The 20,972-nt window shown below is 43.6% G+C and overlaps 2 protein-coding genes across 2 annotated transcripts in view; one reads left to right on the forward strand and one right to left on the reverse strand.

Annotated features, from left to right (window-relative positions):
* KATNIP (katanin interacting protein) overlaps window positions 1-6,554 on the reverse strand; it is a 54,621-nt gene extending 48,067 nt beyond the window's left edge. The window contains exons 1-4 of the mRNA XM_079320715.1: window positions 6,387-6,554; window positions 5,491-5,616; window positions 5,013-5,088; window positions 3,433-3,596 (exon numbers count right to left, since the gene is read on the reverse strand). Coding sequence (XP_079176841.1) covers window positions 3,433-3,596; window positions 5,013-5,074 — 226 coding nt within the window. The 5' untranslated portion in view covers window positions 5,075-5,088; window positions 5,491-5,616; window positions 6,387-6,554. The remainder of the gene's footprint in view (window positions 1-3,432; window positions 3,597-5,012; window positions 5,089-5,490; window positions 5,617-6,386) is intronic.
* Window positions 6,555-6,589: 35 nt separating this feature from the next.
* GTF3C1 (general transcription factor IIIC subunit 1) overlaps window positions 6,590-20,972 on the forward strand; it is a 37,788-nt gene continuing 23,405 nt past the window's right edge. The window contains exons 1-14 of the mRNA XM_079320714.1: window positions 6,590-6,853; window positions 7,696-7,905; window positions 8,064-8,240; window positions 9,320-9,463; window positions 10,038-10,134; window positions 10,557-10,680; window positions 13,568-13,723; window positions 14,332-14,447; window positions 15,415-15,739; window positions 16,686-16,897; window positions 17,358-17,497; window positions 19,145-19,298; window positions 20,235-20,338; window positions 20,577-20,758. Coding sequence (XP_079176840.1) covers window positions 6,624-6,853; window positions 7,696-7,905; window positions 8,064-8,240; window positions 9,320-9,463; window positions 10,038-10,134; window positions 10,557-10,680; window positions 13,568-13,723; window positions 14,332-14,447; window positions 15,415-15,739; window positions 16,686-16,897; window positions 17,358-17,497; window positions 19,145-19,298; window positions 20,235-20,338; window positions 20,577-20,758 — 2,371 coding nt within the window. The 5' untranslated portion in view covers window positions 6,590-6,623. The remainder of the gene's footprint in view (window positions 6,854-7,695; window positions 7,906-8,063; window positions 8,241-9,319; window positions 9,464-10,037; window positions 10,135-10,556; window positions 10,681-13,567; window positions 13,724-14,331; window positions 14,448-15,414; window positions 15,740-16,685; window positions 16,898-17,357; window positions 17,498-19,144; window positions 19,299-20,234; window positions 20,339-20,576; window positions 20,759-20,972) is intronic.

Below are 20,972 nucleotides of genomic sequence, written 5' to 3' on the forward strand. Positions count from 1 at the left end.
GATTTCATTTGGAAGGAACCTCTGGGGTTCACCAAGTCCAGCTTTCCACTCAAAGCAGAATCACTTCAGAATTAGATCAGGTTGCTCATTACAGCTCTCAATACCATATTTTCTTTTTTGGGGATTGGACAACCCCACATGCACCTGTGCAGTAACCTGTTCAGAGAATTGATAAGGCAAGCTTTGACTGTGGGAAAACATAAAAGATTCCTTTTAGTTACAGGCCTTGGGCAATCTGGTTCACCAGGAGACTGCACAAAAGCTGGTCCAAGCAGACAGGAGGGAACAGGCCCAAGGGTAGAACCATGCTGGGGGAACAGTGTTTATGTCCATTTGGAGGGATCACAGCATTGCAGGATGCTGTTCTATTGCTCCAGCACGAAGTCTGGAGTCTCAGAGGCCCAAAACAGGACTAAATAGAGGGGAAAAGGGATAGACTGCTCCAAGGAGGAGAAAACCAGAGCTCCTGCTACTCCAGTAGGCCAGTCCCAAGGAACACCAGAAATCCTGAGTCAGCACTGGTGCTGACTGCTCTGCTGCATTGGCTCTGCTGGCACTGAGGGTGAACTGTCCTGACCTTACACTATGAGAAGCAAGGCTAGATTCAGTCACTGCTTTGGGAGAGAATGGAAGCACCTTTCCCTTGCACTCTCTGAGAATCCACCTCTGCAAAGCAACTGCCCAGAAGCCCCTTGAGTGTGCTGTAAATCTAAGCAGGATAGGGGGAGATGGCAGGACTGGTGCTACACTGCTGGGTACTTCATCCTCAGAACTGCTTGAGTGCCTGAAGAGACTCTTCTCAAGTATGGAGTGACAGGACAACAGGGAATGGCTTGACACTGCCAGAGGGCAGGGTTAGATTGGATATTAGAAAAAAATCATTCCCTGGGAAGGTGGGGAGGCCCTGGAACAAGTTGCCCAGAGAAGCTGTGGCTGCTCCTGCCAGTGTCCAAGGCCAGGCTGGACAGGGCTTGGAGCAGCCTGAGACAGTAGAAGGTGTCCCTGCCCATGGCAGGGGATGGAACAAGATGAGTTTTAAGGTCCCTCCCAGTTCTGTGATTCTATGATTCTACTTAGTGATGGATTCATAGGACCAGGTCTTTCTACACCAGGAAACAGTAATTGAAATACCAGGCAGAGGCTGATGCAGCTGAGCAAGTCATCTGTGCAACAAACATTACTTTGGAACAAAAATACCCTTCCCAAGGGATGGATGGGTTGGAATACCAACCAGTACCTGCTTGGGCACACAGAACACTCCATTGGTGTCATTCCCTCAGAGATTTGTCAGTGCCTATTTGACTAGGCAAGGACTGAGAAGTACATCCTCAAAATATTAGTCCTAATCCAAGGAGACCCCACATCACCCTCAAGCCACATATTTGTGACCACACAGACATTCACTGGAACAACAGAGTTGTGAAACCATGTGTGGGCTATAGACCCAAAGAAATGCCAGCACACCTACAGCCCAGCTTCACTCCCCTCCAATCCATCATTTACTTTAATTCATTACCAATCCTAAGCATCAAAACTTTTATCAATCACTATTATCAGTAATTACTCCTAGGGAACACACAGAAAACAGTCCTGACAAACAGATTTATGATGACATTTTCAGAAACCAAAAAGAGGAATTTATGCCCGTTCTGGATTATTAAGTACCACCCATTCCTAATTTTTCAGTGAAGACTAATCCCATAGATGGATGCTTTAGAAGTAATAAATGATCCAATAACTCTCATGGGAGATGGATAGGGAAGAAAACTCCATGCTGTATCTCAGCTAGGAATCATTCCTGTGAGTAAAATAATATTCAATCATTGAGAAGAAATGCCTAAAAATGAAAGAGACCACAAAACTGCTAAGTTGAACCCCCAGGCAAGAAGCTCATACAGACCAGCAGTGACTCCCATTCTGGACTCCAGTGGCAAAACCAAATGGAAGAGGAAAAATGACAGGATAATGGTTAAGCTGATATCTCTTAACTGCAGCTTCATGTGTTTAAAACAACACCACTGGTGAGTTAAGAAACAGCAAAATACTGAGTTATCTTCTGCAGAGCTGCTGCTACAGTCTCTGATTGATGAAGTTGAGGAAAGGAACAGAGACTGCAACTGGAGTCTTCAGAGATCCCTAAGATATATATTCCACCTTGACTGAAGCAAATGGCTTTAAGGGACCATAAAGAATTTTAGTTAAGCTGAGACCTAACAACTGCACAGCAGAACTTCAAGAGGAAATTTCTCTTGACAGAGTTCCACTAGAGCTGCTGCCACAATAACCCTTCACAATTTTTGGAGCAAAAACATTGATTTACACCCTCTTTAGCTACCTGAAGATGTATCTGTGTGACAGAGCACCCAATTTCCACCATTTCCCAGTACCCAAGAACATGGGCATTTTTACATCATTACACACAAGGCTTCACTTTCACAGAGAACAGTGGAGCCAGGTGACAAGCTGATTCTTCATCACCATTCCACACAACCTGCAGGAAATTATACAAGCTGAACTCACCTAAGCTGCAAATAAGAAGTATGTGCCCAGTGTAGCAGGAAAACAAATGGAGGAGATGAAGTTAGAGTCATGGTTGGAACAGTTATTAAAGGAAAGTTTCCAGTACCACTGAAATTAATAAACTTTCAATCAATAAATTATCATATTAGGTAACTTTTTTAACTCTTCGTCTTCATTTTTAAGTGAAAGTGAAGCTAAAGCAGGCTACCACACATTAAAAAAAACACTCTTGGGTTGTAGCAAGTGTGAACATAACTGACTAAGGCTGGTAAACTGCTTTACACAGAGATTTAGTAAAACCAACTTTCTTTTCATTATGCTAAATAGATTAAAAGGCCAGTAAGCTCATACTTTATACTTTCATGCATGCAAAATTATTCCTGTCACTGCACTGCTCTTGATGACAGACAGGCTTAAATTAGAAACAAAATACCCATTTTTCCATAAATCCAGCTAATCACTGGGAAAAAATGGTCGATTTTCTTCACTTCAAATATTTAATTAAAGATTAGCTATCTTTTTAAGACAACTATTATAGCTTAAACATAATTTATGAGCTTAATGAAGCTATTAGTGGATATAATTTGATTACAGCCTATGTCATCAAATGTCATTTGTCCTCAGGACACCAGATTTGGATAACACTGAAGTCCATCAGATCTTAAATCCTCTTAATGGTGTTATGTGTCAAAGGTATACCATTATTTTCTCCTGACAATTTATACACATTTCTAATCTTCTACTTTTAGTTAGAGCTGTTTAACAAATGAAGAGGCAGGGAAGTTAAATGTTGGGATTAAAGAGGGATGGAGTGAAAAATGGATAAGGTATTGCAGAGACTATTCCTTACACACAACCATCTTAAGCACTGATTTCCCTGGAATTTCATCCCACAGGTTGCCAGGCACTCACCCTTTGTCCTGGTGGGTTTGGATCTGTTCCTCAGCTGTGGGGTGATTTTCCTGCGGTACTTTCCCAGCTCAGAGTTAGCTCCATTCACATACAGAGAAAATCCTTTTTCCAGCTCCTCCAGTCTGGTTTGCACGGGATCTTTTCTTTTTAACCGTTCCTGCAGCCTGAAGGAAAAAGCCCAATAATTCATCCTTGCACAGTGCATGCACAGATGGTCAGATCATCAAGAAATACAACAGCACACCATGTCACAAATATGAAAAATATATTCCCAGTTCAAGGAACCCTTTCAGAATACATCTTCCAGGGTCTGTAATGTGTGTATGAGCACCCACACGCTGTGACAAGTGAAGTTTGACCAAGCTTTTCCTTTCTGAGGTTTTTTCCATGTTATTTCTTATTTCACATAATTTTTTCCATTTGGTAACTTGTACATTTAATCTTTCTTCTTAAGAATTTTAAAGAATTTCCCTTAAAATTTCAAAAAACTTAAAAACTGTTGGCCTCTTTTCAAGAATAAAAAAAGATGATTTGTGTTTTGAAACTGGAGGTGGAAAACCCCCAGCCAGCACTGCAGTTAGAAATACCAGAAAATTAAATGTTGATTACAGTAATATCAAAATAATGCCCTTCCATGCCTCAGTGAAGCAGCTGCTCTCCCTCTTTCAATTCTCATCTTCTCTCCTTTCACCATGGGTTATACCTAGTCCATGCTAATCCCTCTGGTGAGGTGACATGCAGGCCAGGAGGTTGGCATCATGTGGGTGACAATTTGTGCATTCCCCTGCACCACCTGGTTTCCCTCTGACCCCAGGATGGGTCAAAGCCCCCCAACATGTCTGTGTTGTGACACCAGCAGACACTTCCCAAGAGCATGTCCCCAGCAGTCAGAGTTCTGATACCAAGGGTGCAAGCTGGTTTAACCAATACATAAACTGGTCTTATCCTTTTCTAAAACTGCTTTAGGATACTATATAGGAAAGAAACCCGTGGCCTTCAAGGGCTTTTTACCAAACCATTTTGTTATAGAATTTGATTAGAAATCTTATGGCTTGTGTTAAAGGAAGGAATCCAGCAAGAAAATTCTGCAGACTCCTCTAAATTAAGCTATGAAGTTCATCTGTCCAGGCTACAGGGACAGAAACACATGAACAAAGAGGAAAAGAAATGTTTCAAACTTGTCTAAAAACACTGGAGTTTGCAAAGGCAACCTAGCTGTCCTTATCTTCCACTTTTCTGTATTTCTGACAGCATAACAACTGTGCCTCATAACCACATCCTCACACAGTGTGAGCTGACAGTTACTTCTGAATCAACCAGCTCCTGCTGTATAAACAAAATTCTTCTCTGTCAGGTGAGGAAAAAGTAAATATTTTATTAATAAATGTATTTATATTTTAAAAGCTGAAGAAACTTCGTGATCTTCTCTAGAAATAAGAACTTTTAGCAAACAAAGGGAAGAAGAGTGAAACACCTGAATGTTTTAAGGCAAAACATGGATTTTTGCATCATAGCTGCTGATATTTGATGCAATACAACAAATATTCAATATCCAAAGTGGTAACAAACACGAATCTTACCGGTTTCTCTGCTGGAGGGATATTAAATATTCGTCATGTTTTTCATCAAAGTCAGTCACCATGTCTTAATAAAAACCTGAAATGAGAATATAATGGTCACACTGCATGATTTATTATGGAGTATCACTGGTTTTGCACCCTCAATAGATGGTAGACTATAAACTGAAAAACATTCCTCCTTCAACCATGCATAAAGCTGTCAGGGCTGTAAATAAAGCTCCTGAAGAACAGAGGAAACAGTAGCTTTTTTACTTATTTTGCAGAACCTTTCACAATCTACTGAAGAACCAAAAAACACTAGAAGTAGAAGGCATATGCTGTTACAAGTTTATCATGCCAGACCTGGCAAGCAAGACAACCCAGGGCACAGCTGTGAAGGGAATTCTCTGAACTGCTACTACTCATTAGGTCAGTTCATCCTACAGCTTGCTCACTGCTGAGGATCTATATACATGAAGTGTTTAATTAAAGATTTTACCTGGCTTGCCATTCAGGAAACCTGGATTTTCCCAGCAATCCTCACCACGCCGCTGCCACAAGTTGTGCCGGGCTGTGCTCTCACACTCTCAGAAGTTTGAATGTGCCAGCAGCACGTTTGGTGGAGCTCTGTGCCAAAGACAGAACCGCGTGTTTTGTCTTACGGACCGCAGGGCAGCTCTGCCACAGCCCGGGCTCGCAGAGGGACCCGGGACAGAGCCGGGACACGGACCCGGGACAGAGCCCGGACACGGACCCGGGACAGAGCCGGGACACAGACCCGGGACAGAGCCGGGACACGGACCCGGGACAGAGCCGGGACACGGTCCCAGATGGACATGGACCCGGGACAGAGCCGGGACACAGAGCCGGGACAGAGCCCGGACACGGACCCGGGACAGAGCCGGGACACGGACCCGGGACAGAGCCGGGACACGGACCCGGGACAGAGCCGGGACACGGTCCCAGATGGACATGGACCCGGGACAGAGCCGGGACACGGACCCGGGACAGAGCCGGGACACAGAGCCGGGACAGAGCCCGGACACGGACCCGGGACAGAGCCCGGACACGGACCCGGGACACAGCCGGGACACGGACCCGGGACAGAGCCCGGACACAGTCCCAGATGGACATGGACCCGGGACAGAGCCCGGACACAGACCCGGGACAGAGCCGGGACACGGACCCGGGACAGAGCCGGGACACAGACCCGGGACAGAGCCCGGACACGGCTCCGGGACAGAGCCGGGACACGGACCTGGGACAGAGCTCAGGAAACGGACCCGGGACAGAGTCCCCGACACGAACCCAGATGGATACGGATCTGGTGGGACAGACCCTCGGACATGTGGACCCACGGACCCAGATGGACACGGACCCGGGACGGACACTGACCCCGGACAGAGCTCCCGGACGGATACGGGCCGGGGAGAGAGACCCGGGACGGAGGCAGATGTCGGAACAGAGTCCTCAGACGCGAACTCCGGACACTGAGGGCGGACACGGCCCCCGAACAGACACAACCCCGTGCCGCTCCGGGCCGGGCCGGGCCTGTTGCTCGGTCTCCCTGGCGACGGTCGCGCCGCCGCCGCCGTCAGTTCCTGCGCGCCGCGGGCCCGGAAGCGGCGGGGGATGGAGGCCATGGAGCCGCTGTGGGCGCTGCTGGACGAGGTGGCCCTGGAGGGGCTGGACGGCATCACCGCGGCCGCGCTCTGGCAGCGCCTGGCCGCCCGCTCGCCGCCCTTCCCGCTGCCGCTGGAGCCCGACACGCAGCAGCTGCTCTGGGCCGCGCTCAGCGCCCAGCCCGACGTGCGCTTCTACCTGCTGCCGCGGCCGCGGCCGCCGCTCCGCCTGCACGACCGGTGAGGGCAGCAGAGCCTGCTCCTGCTGCTGGGCGAAACGGGCTTGGTGGCCGGGCTAAACCCGGCCCGGTTACCAGGCTAGACCCGGCCTGGTTGAGGGGCTAAACCCGGACTCATTGCCGGCTAAACCCAGCCCGGTTGCCGCCCTTCCCGTTCTTGCCAGGCTTTGCTGCAGCGGCCCTTCGGTAGCCGGTGTCAGCAGGCAGGGCAGAGAGTGGCTCTGAGCCGCCGTTTAGGTATTAAAAAGGAATATTCACTGTTCAGGGTATTGGAATATTCACTGTCAGGTATTGGAATAGGTTGCCCAGGGAGGTGGTGCAGGCACCGTGCCCGGAGGTGTTTAAGATCTGGTGCTGGGTGATGGGTTTCAGTGGTCACAGTGGTAGTGCTGGTGGATAATCTTAATGCTGTCTTCCAATTTTGATGATTCTGTGGTTTAGGAGACCTTTATATGAGCCCTGACTTGATTTCCATTCAAATGACTGCTTACTACTTAACGCAGGCAGATTTTATATGTCCTGCTCAGCAGAGTGGATGTGCCTGTCATTTTCCTTACCTGGGAACTGTGTTTCTCTTATTCCCACTGCTTTTCTTATTCCCACCATATCTTTGACTTTTCAAAGATAAAATAATGCATCTCCCTCCTGCCTTCTGCACTCTGCATGCTGAAAAGGTTTGGTCATGCTTGAGGAGTACAGCTCTGCTCTTCATGTTTTTCCAGTTTGGAGGTTTCAAAGGAGCTTCATATTTCCAAGATGCTTCCTTGACATATCAGCATTGTTTGTGGCAATCTTGTATTTCTTCTTGCTTGGTTAAAGATTGACTCTTGGGTTTTATTTCAGATATGAAGAAATAGACCTTGAAACAGGAATATTGGAAACCAAAAGAGATCCTGTTTCTTCAGATGATATTTATCCTATCCACATGATTTTGGATAACAAAGATGGCATACAAGGTTCCTGCCAGTATTTTAAAGAGAGAGTAGATATCACTGATCAAATAAGGAAGAAGGATTTGCAGCCTTGTTATACTTACAAAGAAGCTGTTGAAAAGTGAGTGAAATCCTTATATATTAAAATACTCCTAAGTTCTAAAATTTAGTCCTTGCTCAGTTTGTACCAACTATATGAATAATGTTTATGGAGAGAAAGGGATTGATCTCTCTGTTTCTGTGGACTCAATAACAGTACATTTCATTCTGTTTTCTTAGATGGGGAGAGAAATTAGTCATTGTTGCTTCCCAAGAGCAGCGTTACAGAGCTTTAATAGGCTGGGAGGGGGACCCTGACTTGAAACTCCCTGACTTTTCCTACTGCATTCTGGAGCGTTTGGGCCGAGCTCGGTGGCAGGGAGAGCTGCAGAGGGACCTTCACAGTGGGGCTTTCAAGTAAGTTTGTATCTTGCTCTGAGAATTAAATCCAAGGTTGTTTTTAAGTATTCTTGTGAATGTTTGAACTCTCATCTATACTGCAGTGTTTCATTTTTACTACCAGGAGTGTTTGGTTCTGGGAGCCTGTTTGGTAGAACTGTACTGGCCTCATCTTTGAGTTCATTATCCTTCCTGATATTTTCTCAGAGAGCCAAAAATTTGTCTGGTGGGTCAATACACAGGTTTCTAATTTGTGGAAGTTTTTGCTTTTTCTGAATAACGTTTTCTTCAAATTTGGGATGGAAGAATGATTTTCATTTCCTTTTCCAAATTGCTGTCTAAGTATCTTACCCAGGTTCTGAAGGGATTCTCAGATGGACACTTTTTGTCCACAGCATTTCCCTGTGTGGCATCTCCTCCACTGAGTGGCAGCCTGAGTTACCAGCTCCAAAACTAGACCATGTATTTTGCTGATGGAGGAGCATTACACACCTTCTTAGGGAACTTATGGATGTGTCCTGAAGTTCTGGAGAATATTAGCATTGCTCTAAGGATTCATTGCTTTTAGGACATGAGTAGGTTGTAGCTTGCACACCACCTGGTGCTTTTTTGCCACTTAGGGAGCTCTTGTAGGTAACTAGGGTGATGGGGGCAAAGGGAAAGACTTTTATGGTTGCTTTTCTGTCAGGTTGGTGGCTGAAGCCAGCTCACCAAGGGGGGAAGTGAATCCCAGAGCTGTTCCAAAGAGGGCAGTGATTGCAGCATAGCCACAAGTTAAGAAGAGAGGGTGGAAGAGGACATGGAGATACAGCGTTGATTTAACCCACTCATTAAACCACATCATGATACTCTGTGCCTAAAGGGTCTAGGTTAGAGTCAGAGGTATTTCTCTATTTAATTGGATTAACTATGAAAATAAGTTTCACATGTTTTCATAATTGTGGCACTTCCTGTCTTTGAGTTTTGAGTCGCTTTGAAAATTAGCACGTGTCACTGAGGCTATAGGTAATGTAGGGGAAGTGTTCTGGGTACTGGATAACTAGAATTTGTTTGCAGAAGTTCCTGTTCCTATAGATATCTTGCCATGTTTTCTTCAGAGTGGATGCTGGAAAGCTCCATTATCACAGGAGAGTGTTGGACAGGAGTGGTCTGATAACGATGCAGTCCCACGTCATCCGGCTGCCGAGTGGAGCTCAGCAGTACTCCATTCTGCTCCTCCTGACTCGCTTCCATGTTGATAGGTATGGTTTAAGGGTATGGTTTAAGGGTCTCCTGGGCTCACTTTGACCTTTTACTGTGCTGAGGGATTGTTCTGTTGTCACAGAACCGTCAAAGTTTCCTGGAATTGACGCTTTCCAATTTATCAACTCCTCTTCCAAATGTTGGACACTTTAAAACTTGTCTTGGAGCTGTAAACAACAGGTTCTTCTAGTGCCTGTCACCAGCCTACATAAACATAACTCTTCTTTTTGTAGCACTAATTATTCTGTTAATTTTGACTGTTTTCACTTAAACACATTTCTAGTAGATTTTTTGTTTTGTTTTCCCATCTTGTTTATGATCAGAACTTGTGCTTCTGTGGTTGCCAGTGAAGCAACAGCTTGGGCTTAGTCATTGTTTCCTTATTGAGGTCTTTTCTTAGAGACAAATTATCTCATGTGCTATTCACAAGAGGAAAAGAAAACTAGAATTCCTAAACTAATCTGAGAACACTTAGCATACTTTCTCTAGTGACTGACAGTTTCTAAAGCTACAACTCATGTTTATGAAGTCATATGAAAACTTACATGTAAAATAATTCTCTTTTTTGGTTAGGAGGAGCAAATATGATATTCTGATGGAGAAGCTCTCAAGTATGCTAAGTGCTCGTTCAAACCAGATGGAAACATTAGGAAACTTGAGGGAAGAATTGGTGAGATTCATTACTCTTTCAAATTCTCACTCAGTAGAATATAAATGGTGAGTATCAAAGGCATTCATTCATACTACCTGCTTCTAAACTGCACAAAATTCTGGGCTAGGATATCAAAAGAAGGATCTTAAAAACCTACCAGATGGAGCTGCTGGTGGTGTTTGTCATAGGGAAGCAGCTCTGTTCCAAGCACAGCCTCAGAAGGATTTTGTCAATGGGTGTCATCATTGTGTGGATGGCAGAGCTGGAGGGATACAACACACTCAATTTCTGCACTAAAAGGCTTTTTTTCAGTTTCTTATGGCTACCCTACCCCAGAGTACTGTGTTGTAAGAACAGGTGGTATGAATGCCTGTGATACCAGCCAGCAGCAGGTGAAGCTTTTGGGCTGCAGTGACTTTTGCCATTTCTCTTTGCTCCAGGGCCTTTGTGAGAGAACCTTCAAGCGTCTCTATCAGTACATGATGAATGCTGGCCTGGCCAAGGTCGTGTCTGTCCCCTTGCAGGACATGAACCCCAATGGAGGCCCCTACAAGACAAAGAAAGGTGACTGAACAATGGTTTTGCTCTCTTTCTCTGTGATTACATTGATGCCATTCTATCTATGAGCTTCATCTCTTAAATGGAAAAAGATGTAAATAAAAAAATCTTTCCATGCAGTTATGTAGATAAATGTGTTACTAAAGTTAGAAGGCTGCACCCCGCTTGAATTAAGCATTTGTTACAGATTTTTAAGGAGTGAATGTCATCAAGTTTGTTAGATATCAATGTAATCTGTGGTCTTGGGACCTAGTAAGACTGCTCAAGCCAATAGAGTAGGAACAAAACACTCTGCTGACCTTTCAGGTTGAAGTTAAATGACAAATCAATGAACTTGACAAAAAAATGCAAGAAGTTACGTTTAAAAGAAGGCTCATTATGAAATAAGTTAAAAACCAGATCATTCTTGATTATGACTTTTCCTGAAAGCCATGAGAAGGCAAAGCTTCTCTGAAAAGTTTCCTATCAAATTGTGTAAGTAAGGCCTTACAGCACTTGGAATTCACACAACACAGAATATTCTGAAGTTTGAAGCGATCTCAAGGATCATTGAGCCCAACTTTTAAGTGAATGGCTTATATGGGGGTCAAACCCACACCCTTGGCATTATTAGCTCTCACCAGCTGAGCTGATACCAGGGTTGAGGTGAGTGAGGTACCCAAAAACTGCTATCCAAAAAAGCCTCAGTCTGCTGAAGAGTGGTTTAATGCATAACCAGTTTGAATGCCAATTTAATTGGTTCACAAGAACTGCTGATAACTTCCAAACATGTAGTGGAAAGGCAAAGAAGAGCAGGACTGCATGAGGAAAGGGAACCAAACTGTTCTGAGAAAAAGATATTGATGAAACTTGCATGGGGAAAAAACTACAAGAAATAATAATGGAAAATATGAGGAAGGATAGTCCCACCAATGGAATTAATGCAATTTCTGAAGGAAACCTAAACCAAATCCTTAATCACAGAAAATCCTAAGAGGCAGATTTGCAGGGTTAAAAAGAAAATATTCTGAATGATGAACAGTGTCTATTTTAGAAATATAATGTGAGAAAAAAAAATAAATCTGACATGAACTAAACATTGTAAATTACATCATTTTTGTGAATAGGAGTGATTTTAAAGGAGCAAGTGAAAAAGCCAGTAAAGCAATGAAAAATTCCGTAAGACAGAAAAACAGTGCTGATTACATGGAGTTGGATTAAGACTCTTGATAAGACAAATTCCTTCAAATCTTTTAAGTCTGGGGAAGGGAAATTCTCTGTAGGGAAAGTGTACTCTGAACAAAAAGAAGCAGAGGCAAAAGTAGGTACAGCATCAAGCATGGCTGAGAGAGAAATGGCCCAGGTCTTTTGGGGTGTTTTAATGAGCTGCAAACATTAGGAAATAAAACCCAAAAGACTTGACAGCACTCCTAAAAATCAGTTTATAGGGAGTAGTGAAAGCATTTAACTTCCAATTAAGGTATTTATTTAGAGGACAAGAAAATACAAGTCCATTTATAAACCTGGTAGCAGCCCCCAAGGCAGTGGTGTTTTATGCTCTGTGAGAGATTGGCAGAACAGCAGCTGCATTTACTGCTTAAGTTTGTAGGGAAAAATGCCACTTGATGAATCTTTCACTTGAATGATAATTCCATCTTACAGATGTAAAAGCTGAAAATCCACAAAAACGCTAGGTATTAAAGGAGGATGAATTAATAGTAGCTGGTTTTCAGCAGAGATCAAGATAGTTTAATCTCTGGAGTTAAAAAGGAAAGAAGATAGAAATATGTGGGACACACTGAGGATGAAGCCAGAGCATCTGCTATGGGAAGATCATTATTGGGAAGTAGGAGCTAAAGGTTTGTTTTAGGGGATTTCTTTTCTATGGGGAGTTTTTTTTGGTTTTGCTTTTTTTTTTTTCACGTGCTGCTTCCAGTGAAAATTAATGTGTTGTAGAAATACAAGGGATATGATAATAGTGTTTGCAGCCCTAGCAAAATGTCAGCACTGAAATCCTAAGCAGTATCCTAGGGAAAGGATTCAGCTTGAAGAAGAATAATGGAATCATATGGAGTCACATGCTGAAGTGACTGTGGGTTGACTTTGTGTCAGCTGGGCATCAGCAGCTGCTCAGATATTTAAACACAAGATAAAATTCATCAGCTGAAACCTTAGTGATTCCAAGTAAAGCCTTCACCTGGCCTTTTCACAGCAGTGTGTAGCAGAGGAGCAGGGGTAGCTGGAGATGTTCTCCCCACTGCTGCTGCATGAACTGGCTGCTGCTGCAGCAGCTGCTGAGCCACTGCAACTTGCAGTGTCCAGTAACCCAGCTGGAGTCACCACTGCTGTGAAGTGATCCAGCAGGAGCTCAGTGACACTGAGGGGAGCAGGATCTCAGCTCTCCTGCAGCCATCTGTCCTCACTACCCTTTGCTGGGAGGTCCCAGTGAGTGGAGAGTTACCATAGCACAGCTGATGGACAGGAACATGGTAAAATGTGGAATTAAATCACCTACAAGAATCTTGTGGGGAACAATGTGTTCTGTCCTAGTAAAAAGGTTTATACCCAGTGAGTGATCTCCCAGTCAAATATATGTTCTCCAGGTGTAATTGTGGGGATCAGCACTTAATCCCTCCAGTAATTTATTTATGCTGTGGAAGTTTCTCCTGCTGGACAGTCCTAACATTGACACAGATGTGAACGTTTGGAGCACATCAAAATTCACCTGATTGCCAGATTCATACAAAGGGAAAAGCTGTTGCAAACCTTTCCTAGAAATACCCAGCTCTCTTTAGTCATTTGATCCCCATTGCACTGTTACTTCTTCATGTTGCTGAGAGAAATAAAATTGTTGAAAGCTGTGCACACTCCCTGCACTTTGTTAGGGGCTGTTGCTAACACTCATTTTTCACAGGGACTGATGTCATGGTCCGTTGCCTTAAACTGCTGAAGGAATTTCGGAAGAAAATGGAAGATTATCATGATGATGATGAAGAGATCATCACAAAAGTTGTTCAGCCTGTGGATATTGTTTGTGAAAGGGATATGCTCACCCAGGCTTATCAGCTAAGTAGGTGATTTAAGACATCTGAAGACTTTTCCCATTACCTCCTTACTCCTTGTAATATAAAAGAAATGTGTGTATTGCAGGTGTTTTTGCATTCTGGTTGCTTTTGTATCAGAAAATGTCAATTTTTCATAGCAAAATGAGCTTTATGTCCTCATTAGACTGGAGGTGCTGCCACATGTTAGCCCTTCCTGGAAGCTTAGTAACTGCTCAGTACCACCCAGGAGAAACAGGATGTTGTGATGGGATGGGAAAAGATGAAGCCAACAATGTTTCTTATTCTCCTATATTTTTCCCTTTCCAAATGGAGAAATTAATATCTAACTGTGGAAAACTGCCAGGGGAAAAAAATCATTCATGCTTCTAATTTGAAGCTGTCACCTCCATACCTCATTCTGCTGGGCACTGCTTCATGTAAAATTGTGGTTTATGACAGTGTTTAGCTGAATATTTTATGTGTCTGTAAATATGTCTTTAGTTAGCGGGGAATCGTAAATTTAATATTCTGGCATATACTGTTGTTCAGGGAAACATTAATGTGTGTGTATATATATATATAATTTAGTAAGATTATTTCCCTGAGATATTTTTTGTTTTCCTTTCTGCAACAGTTGAAAGCAGAGGAACCAAAGGTATTTCTCAGGCAGAACTTCGCCTGGCTATGAATGTGGGGAAGCTGGAAGCCAGGATGCTCTGTCGACTTCTGGAGAGGTACAAAGTTGTCAAGGTAAGGCTAAAATAAAATCATTCAGATACTTATTGAAACTGAAGGTACAATTTTGGTAACTCTGGGAATAACCTCAAACTTTAGAAACAGCAGAGATTTGAGGATGACAGTGGGAGAGTCCTGGTAAGATTGACAAGAGAATTAATTCAGTTGAGTAAAAGGTGTGTGAAGCAAGGGTTCAGTATAAGAATTGGAGCCTGCTGTAATCAGAGCACTGAATGATCTTCTCAAGGACCCTGTCCATGTAAAATCATTAGTCTACTTGCCTTTTAAAAATATGAAGAAATTCTGGAGCAAAACAGTTACTTCTCTAGGAGTTATGATGATTGAACTTCTTATTTCCAGATATTTCAATTTTTTTTTATTACAACAGACAAATCCAGCTGGCATGTCTTGCATGCACCCAGCAGTCTCTTTCCACAAAGGCAGGATAATTACCATATTCCCTCAATAGTGATTCTTTTTAGAAAAATCTTGTCATTCAATAAAAAGTTCTGTAGAGCTGAAAACAAGCTATATAAACCATTGGAATAGCTATACATATTTTTCCCTGGTCAGCTGTGAAAGTGAAATCTTCCCTTATTGATAGGTGCAGTGTAGATCCTTGAAAGCTCCTGATGGAGCAGACAGGGCAGCAGCACTTCCACTGAAGTCTGAGTCACTCAGAGAGCTGCAATGCCCTTATTTCACAAACATTTTTGTTCTGAAAAAAATTGATTTTCACTCTTAATACACACTGTTTGTTCTTCCTCAGACTTTTCTACATCCCACATACTGTAGGAGTTTTATTCTAATACACTGGTAATGCAGATTTGTTTATTTTTCAGTCATAGAACTCCTTTTGATTTCTCTGTGTGAAGGTTAGGGACATTTTGTTACTTAGAAAAAAAGATGCTGTTGATGCTGGAGAATACTGATAGAATGGAGAAGCAGGGTGGTAAAATAACATTCCAATTTGTTTCCTTAGGGTTTTATGGAGGATGAAGGTCGGCAGAGGACAACAAAGTACATTTCCTACATTTTTGCAGAGCAGAGTGATTTAAACCGTCAGTTTGAGAGGGAGAAGGCCAGGAGTGAGCAGCTGGCTACAGTTACCTTGGCTCTGGTGCCAGAAGATTCCCCACCTGTGGAAGATGCATCTCCTGGAGAAGAGGAGGCTGTGGCCTCAGAGTCTGACAATGAGGAAGAAGGGAAGGACAGAAAGAAGAGAGGGAAAGGTCAAAAGGCCAGCTCTAGTTCTCCATTGAAATCATGTGTCCAAGATGATGTCCATCAGACAACACCAGCCAAAGGTAACTTGTGATTTGGAAATCTGGAGAACAACCTGCATTTTTCTTATGGATCATTTTATTAAAGAACAACTAACATTCTATTACCTTCCATTACAGTTTTTGGTCACATATTTATTTTTAAGCCTGGTTTTCCCCCAAACTGCTATAGTTTGGGATACCAAGGGTGGTAACCTCTGCAGATTCTCAGGGCTGAACTGTGGCCTGGTGTCTGTGTCCCAGTAGTGTTTGTGCTGCCTCTCCTGACCCGTTGCATGTCTCCCCTTTTCCCTGAGCTCACACACTGTGCTCCTTGGATATTCAGGGTTGGGATGACTTGACCCACAGCCTTACTCACCTGAGTATTTTGTAACAAAAATGTCTTGTCCCCTGAAGTTAGTTATCTCAGTTTCTTCTTTAGTTATTTGGAACATCTTAGTGTGAAAGCTACCAGCCTTTGGGGGACATATTTTAAAAAACTATGGTGAGGGTTTTTTACTTAATATTTTTTGTACCTATTTAGATGTTCCTACAACTTCTCTGATAAATTCCAATGGAAGAGAGATCTCTGTTTTTCTATGTAGATTATCTTTGAAGTAATACTAAATTCTTATTCTGCTTTGAGTCAGAAAAGTTATGTTTCTGGCAGAACTTGACAATCTGAGCTAGAAACTCTCCTTTCATCAGACAGCAGTTTCTGGATAAGCCCTTCATGGCTTTCCAAGCTGTGAAAAGGTTTCTGCCTGGAGAGAATTATTTGATGACAGAGAGTTCACTTTTTTTCCAACTTCACTTTTGGAGGCTGAGTGCAGTCTTTCATGGTCAAACCACTGCTTCCAGCAGGGCAGAATATGTGAAAAGTGTAGCAGAATGCTTTTAAGTGCAGCTACCTGGGTGGATGGGAGAATGCCTGAGAGAAAGCTGAGCAGGGAGAGCACAACAATTACAAGGCTTTTTGCTCTCAAACCAGGCTCAAAATCAACAACTGTGAAGTCTCAGGGGAAGAAGCAGCCTTCCCCTCAAATTCTTGAAGATCCTGAGGAGCTCCCAGACAATGTTTCAGGAGATAGTTCTACTTTGGAAACCCTAAAGGAGGAGTCCAGTGTTTCTACCTGTGCTCATCCCACGGATGAAGATGGAGATGTGGCTGAGGTGGAGGAAGTCAGACTTGAAGATCCTAAGGTAAGACCACGTCTTAGTATCTTCTTGTTGGTACAGCAGTCTGAGCTAAGCTCTTATAGCAAGATTTTGAACTAGAGTTTTTGTATTTATTTATCAAATAGTTTGAGAGTTTTTTAAAATTAATTTCAAAGTCCATTCATATTTTGGCTGCACTGCATTGTAGGTCTTAGTGAAAATTTTTCCAGGAGATAGGAGGGTAGATGTCCAACATACAGTTCTGGGTTAGTTCCCTGGTGCTCTCCAAATTCTCTGTTGACTGAATACGTCACATCTTAATGTAGCACACACGTGCTGCTTGTCCTGCACTGTCTGTAAGGGGAGATAAGAGAGAATCTTCATCTGACTAGTTGGTTATAAATAAATCCATGCGAGCTGGGAATTGCTGGGCCGTTGCTGTGTCAGGAGCCCATCAGGCTGCAGGCACTGCTGGTTGATGTCCCTTTTGCTGTGCTGTCCCCAGAAGCCCTGTGGGCTCAGGAAGGAGAAGCGCTCCAAGGCCGCAGCAGTGGAGAGGCCCCACGAGACCTACAGGCTGCTGAAGCGCCGCAACCTCATCGTGGAGGCCGTGCGGAACCTGCGCCTCATCGAGAGCCTCTTCACGTGAGCACTGCTGCAGGGGGGCTGGCCTGTGCTGCTGGCACCACTCTGGGCTGCTTCCTTGCTGCCTCTGCTTGTCCCTGCTCTAAGGGGGGAGAATGTGGGGTGTTGAACCTCCAGCAGCTGTTTGGAAGCAGCAATAATTCCATGCAGATAATTGCGCAAGAGTGCTTCCATTCATTACATGTCTCATAAATACACATCAAAAAACTTATTTGTCCATTCAGAGTATGCCAGACTTGGGGCTGCTTCTAATCCTGCATCCTAACACTTCCCTGCTGGAGGATTCTTGCATCTGCATCAGTTTTATCTCTGCATAGTTTCAACACTCATTCAGGTGTTCTGTAAGGACTGGAGAGACTCAGGTCTTCATGTCACTCATCACTACTCACTGGCATCCTAGCAGAGCCCTCAAAGTTTGCTTTTCAGTGCAGTTTTATATAGTGTGGTTATGTGTCTTCTCCTGACACCTTTTCTGAGCAGGAGATACTTCTCTAAGTGTTATATCTTTCAGCCCTTTAAGATTTCACCTCCACAAAGAAATGGAAATTCCGGTGCTTTGCTGAATCCTAAATTGGCAGTAGTGTGTTGTCACAAATAGGATTGCACCATCCATCTTCTGTGTCAGCACAGAAGATCCTGGCATGTCAGTATACCCAGGGCTGCTTGCTGTAGGAATTTAGTCAGAAATCATGGCCTTACTCTCCTCTGGTCTGAGAATTTTGAAACCTTCTGTCACCTTGTTTAATTACAGAATGCTATAAAATTAGAGTCTCATCTGGCACCAGCCTCATCAGTGATTGATTGAGTCACATCCAAGCACAGGCTTGGAAGATATTTCAGGTGTCTGCTGTCCCTTCAGTGCTGCCAACAGGTTGCTCACAGGTTCCTCAGAATTAGTGGAAGTTCTGTCTCTCCCCAGTCTCTGTCAAGGAAATTCACTGGTGTTTGCCTTCCATTTGTTAATTACCAGGATGTGGTAATCTTTCAGGACTGCTGAAGTCCATATGTACATTCAGTTACTGCTTCATTCCCTTTCTGTCCTCCAGGTCTTTTTTAGAATTGATTCCCCAGGGATGAAAGTGCCCAGAATTAGGCCCTGGGACATTTGTGGGGAAGTGCATGGGGAGAGTGAGGTGTGAGCACACCCCTGCCAGCTGTGGGAAGGGAAGAAGGAAGGGAGCTGGCTTCATGTGGTGGGATGTGTGTATCTATGTTGTAAATGCAGGAGTTTCTATGCTCTGATACCATGGAATAAACCCTTTCTGCCTCAAGCTGAACTGAGCTCACAAACTGTAACAACTGACTGCATTTATTAAATCTCCACCTAAAAAGCTGTAGGTTCTCCTGACCTTAGAAAGGCTGCATTTGTAATTGCGCTGTAGCCATGCACAGGGGAATCAGGCATTGAGAGTTTGCTGTTGTCAGAACAGCAGTTCTCCCTTAACAAAGAAAAGCTTGAGTACAAAGAAAATAGAGCTGAAACGTGAAGCAAAGTTCCCAGTTGTCTCCAGCAAAAGGGAATAGGGAGCAGGGACTGTTAGAAGTAAGGAAAGAAATGGCCATTCACCCCACATCCTCTAACAAACCACTTAGGTAGTTTGGAGCATTGCTGGCCTTAAAATGCAAGGTATCTTTGACATTCTTTAGGCTTCAGAAGATGGTGATGGATCAGGAGAAGCAAGAAGGTGTCTCCACCAAGTGCTGCAAGAAGTCCATCGTGCGGCTGGTGCAGCGGCTGGCGCGGGACGGGCTGCTCCGGCTCTACCGCACCACCATCATCCAGGATGGCATCAGCAAGAAGGTGACAGCACACACACAGCCTGCTTCTCCTTCCTCTCACTGCCCTGGGCCTGAAATGCATGGGTGACTTCACTTCTTGTAGCAGAACCCACAACAGAACTACCCAGAAGCTTCATGTCAAACTAAGCCACTGTAGAACCAGATCACTGCTTTCCATAATTGCCAAGGAATAGGCCAGAGATCAAAGTCTCTGAATCTCCCTTCTGAGAAGTTCTGCTGCTTATCAGTTCTGTGATTCATAGTTCTCTCCCTGCACTGCCAGGCTGCACCAAAAATCTATTTAAACCCCTTTTGAAAGCCAAGAGTTTATGAAAATCCTAAGTGAGCTTCTGAGTTGAAATTTATAAAATGTGATTTTTTTTATTTTAAAACAAAAATCCACTGTTATTGAGGTTTATGGAAGTCAGATGTCTATGGTTGTAGAGCTGAGACTTGTCACTTACTCTAGGGTGAAATGCTCATAAGGAGGGAATTGAACCCACTGAAAATTACCTGCTGCATAATTAGTGTAGAGCACATATGAAATCTTACCAGTCTGAATTGTGTGTGTGCTTTCAGCAGCAATATGTGTTAGCTTGGCCTTACACCTAATGAGCTCTGACTTTTCATTTATCCCTCTCAACCTAGTGTTTACAAGTCAAAGCATTTGTTTCTCAAATATTTCAGCTTCTATAAACCCAAACCCCAAGGTTTGTAGAAATGTCATTAGCAGTTTATTAGTCTGGAGACCATGCACTTTGACCTCTTATTTAATACAAAGTAGCAACAGGAGTTTTCACCAAGAAGTGTTGCTGTTTTGTGAATTATTAAAATCATTGTAGGATTCAACCATTGTGGTTACTGCTAATTAACTGTTAATCTGAGATAATTTATGGAGCTGATTAAGAGCCAATATCTCCATGGAGTCCTTTTGTTTGTGCTGTGCTGCTGTGAGCAGGTGGAGTTTGTCGTGCACCCCTCCGTGAGTCCCAGTGATCCCCTGGTGAAAAGCGCCATCGAGCAGGTGCGGTTCCGCATCTCCAACTCCAGCACTGCAAACAGGCAAGTCAGGGATGCCTGGGGTGGCTTGGGGGAGCTTGGCTTATCTTGGATGTGTAAAAATATGCAGAGGAAATAAACACAAGGTTACAAAAATCCCCAAACAAACAACTTCTTCTTCAGCAACACAGAAATGGAAGCACAAAGCTGAGGCGACACGCTGGTGCCTCCTGATGTTTGGGAAGGGCAGGAATTGAGTTCTGCTTATTTTGTACCTAAGTGCTGTGTGGTTTTACTACAGGATTAAAGTCCCCCAGACACCAACATCCCAGGACCATGGTGAGGAAGAAAACCAGGGGCAAGAGGCAGTTCCTGATTCAGGAAAAATGCAAGAAAGCTCATGTAAAGCTGATAATGGTCGGCCAGGAAAAACTGATGAAAAAATGGGCATAACACAGCTAAAGAACTATCACCCTGTTACAGGTACAGCCAACTTTGGGATTTCTGTCATCCCTCACCTTCCCATTAATTATTAACAATAATTTTCAGATGTCTCCTAAGATACAAATGGAGTTTTTCTCCTCCTATAGAAATAAAATTTGATTTATATTAAACCTGCCCAGCTTATCCAATGTTTTCTTAGCTGCTTATGTTATTTACAATTGTGATCTGGATCATTTTTATTTACTATTACTTC

The sequence above is a fragment of the Erithacus rubecula genome (assembly GCF_903797595.1).
Source record: "Erithacus rubecula genome assembly, chromosome: 17".
NCBI lineage: Eukaryota > Metazoa > Chordata > Aves > Passeriformes > Muscicapidae > Erithacus > Erithacus rubecula.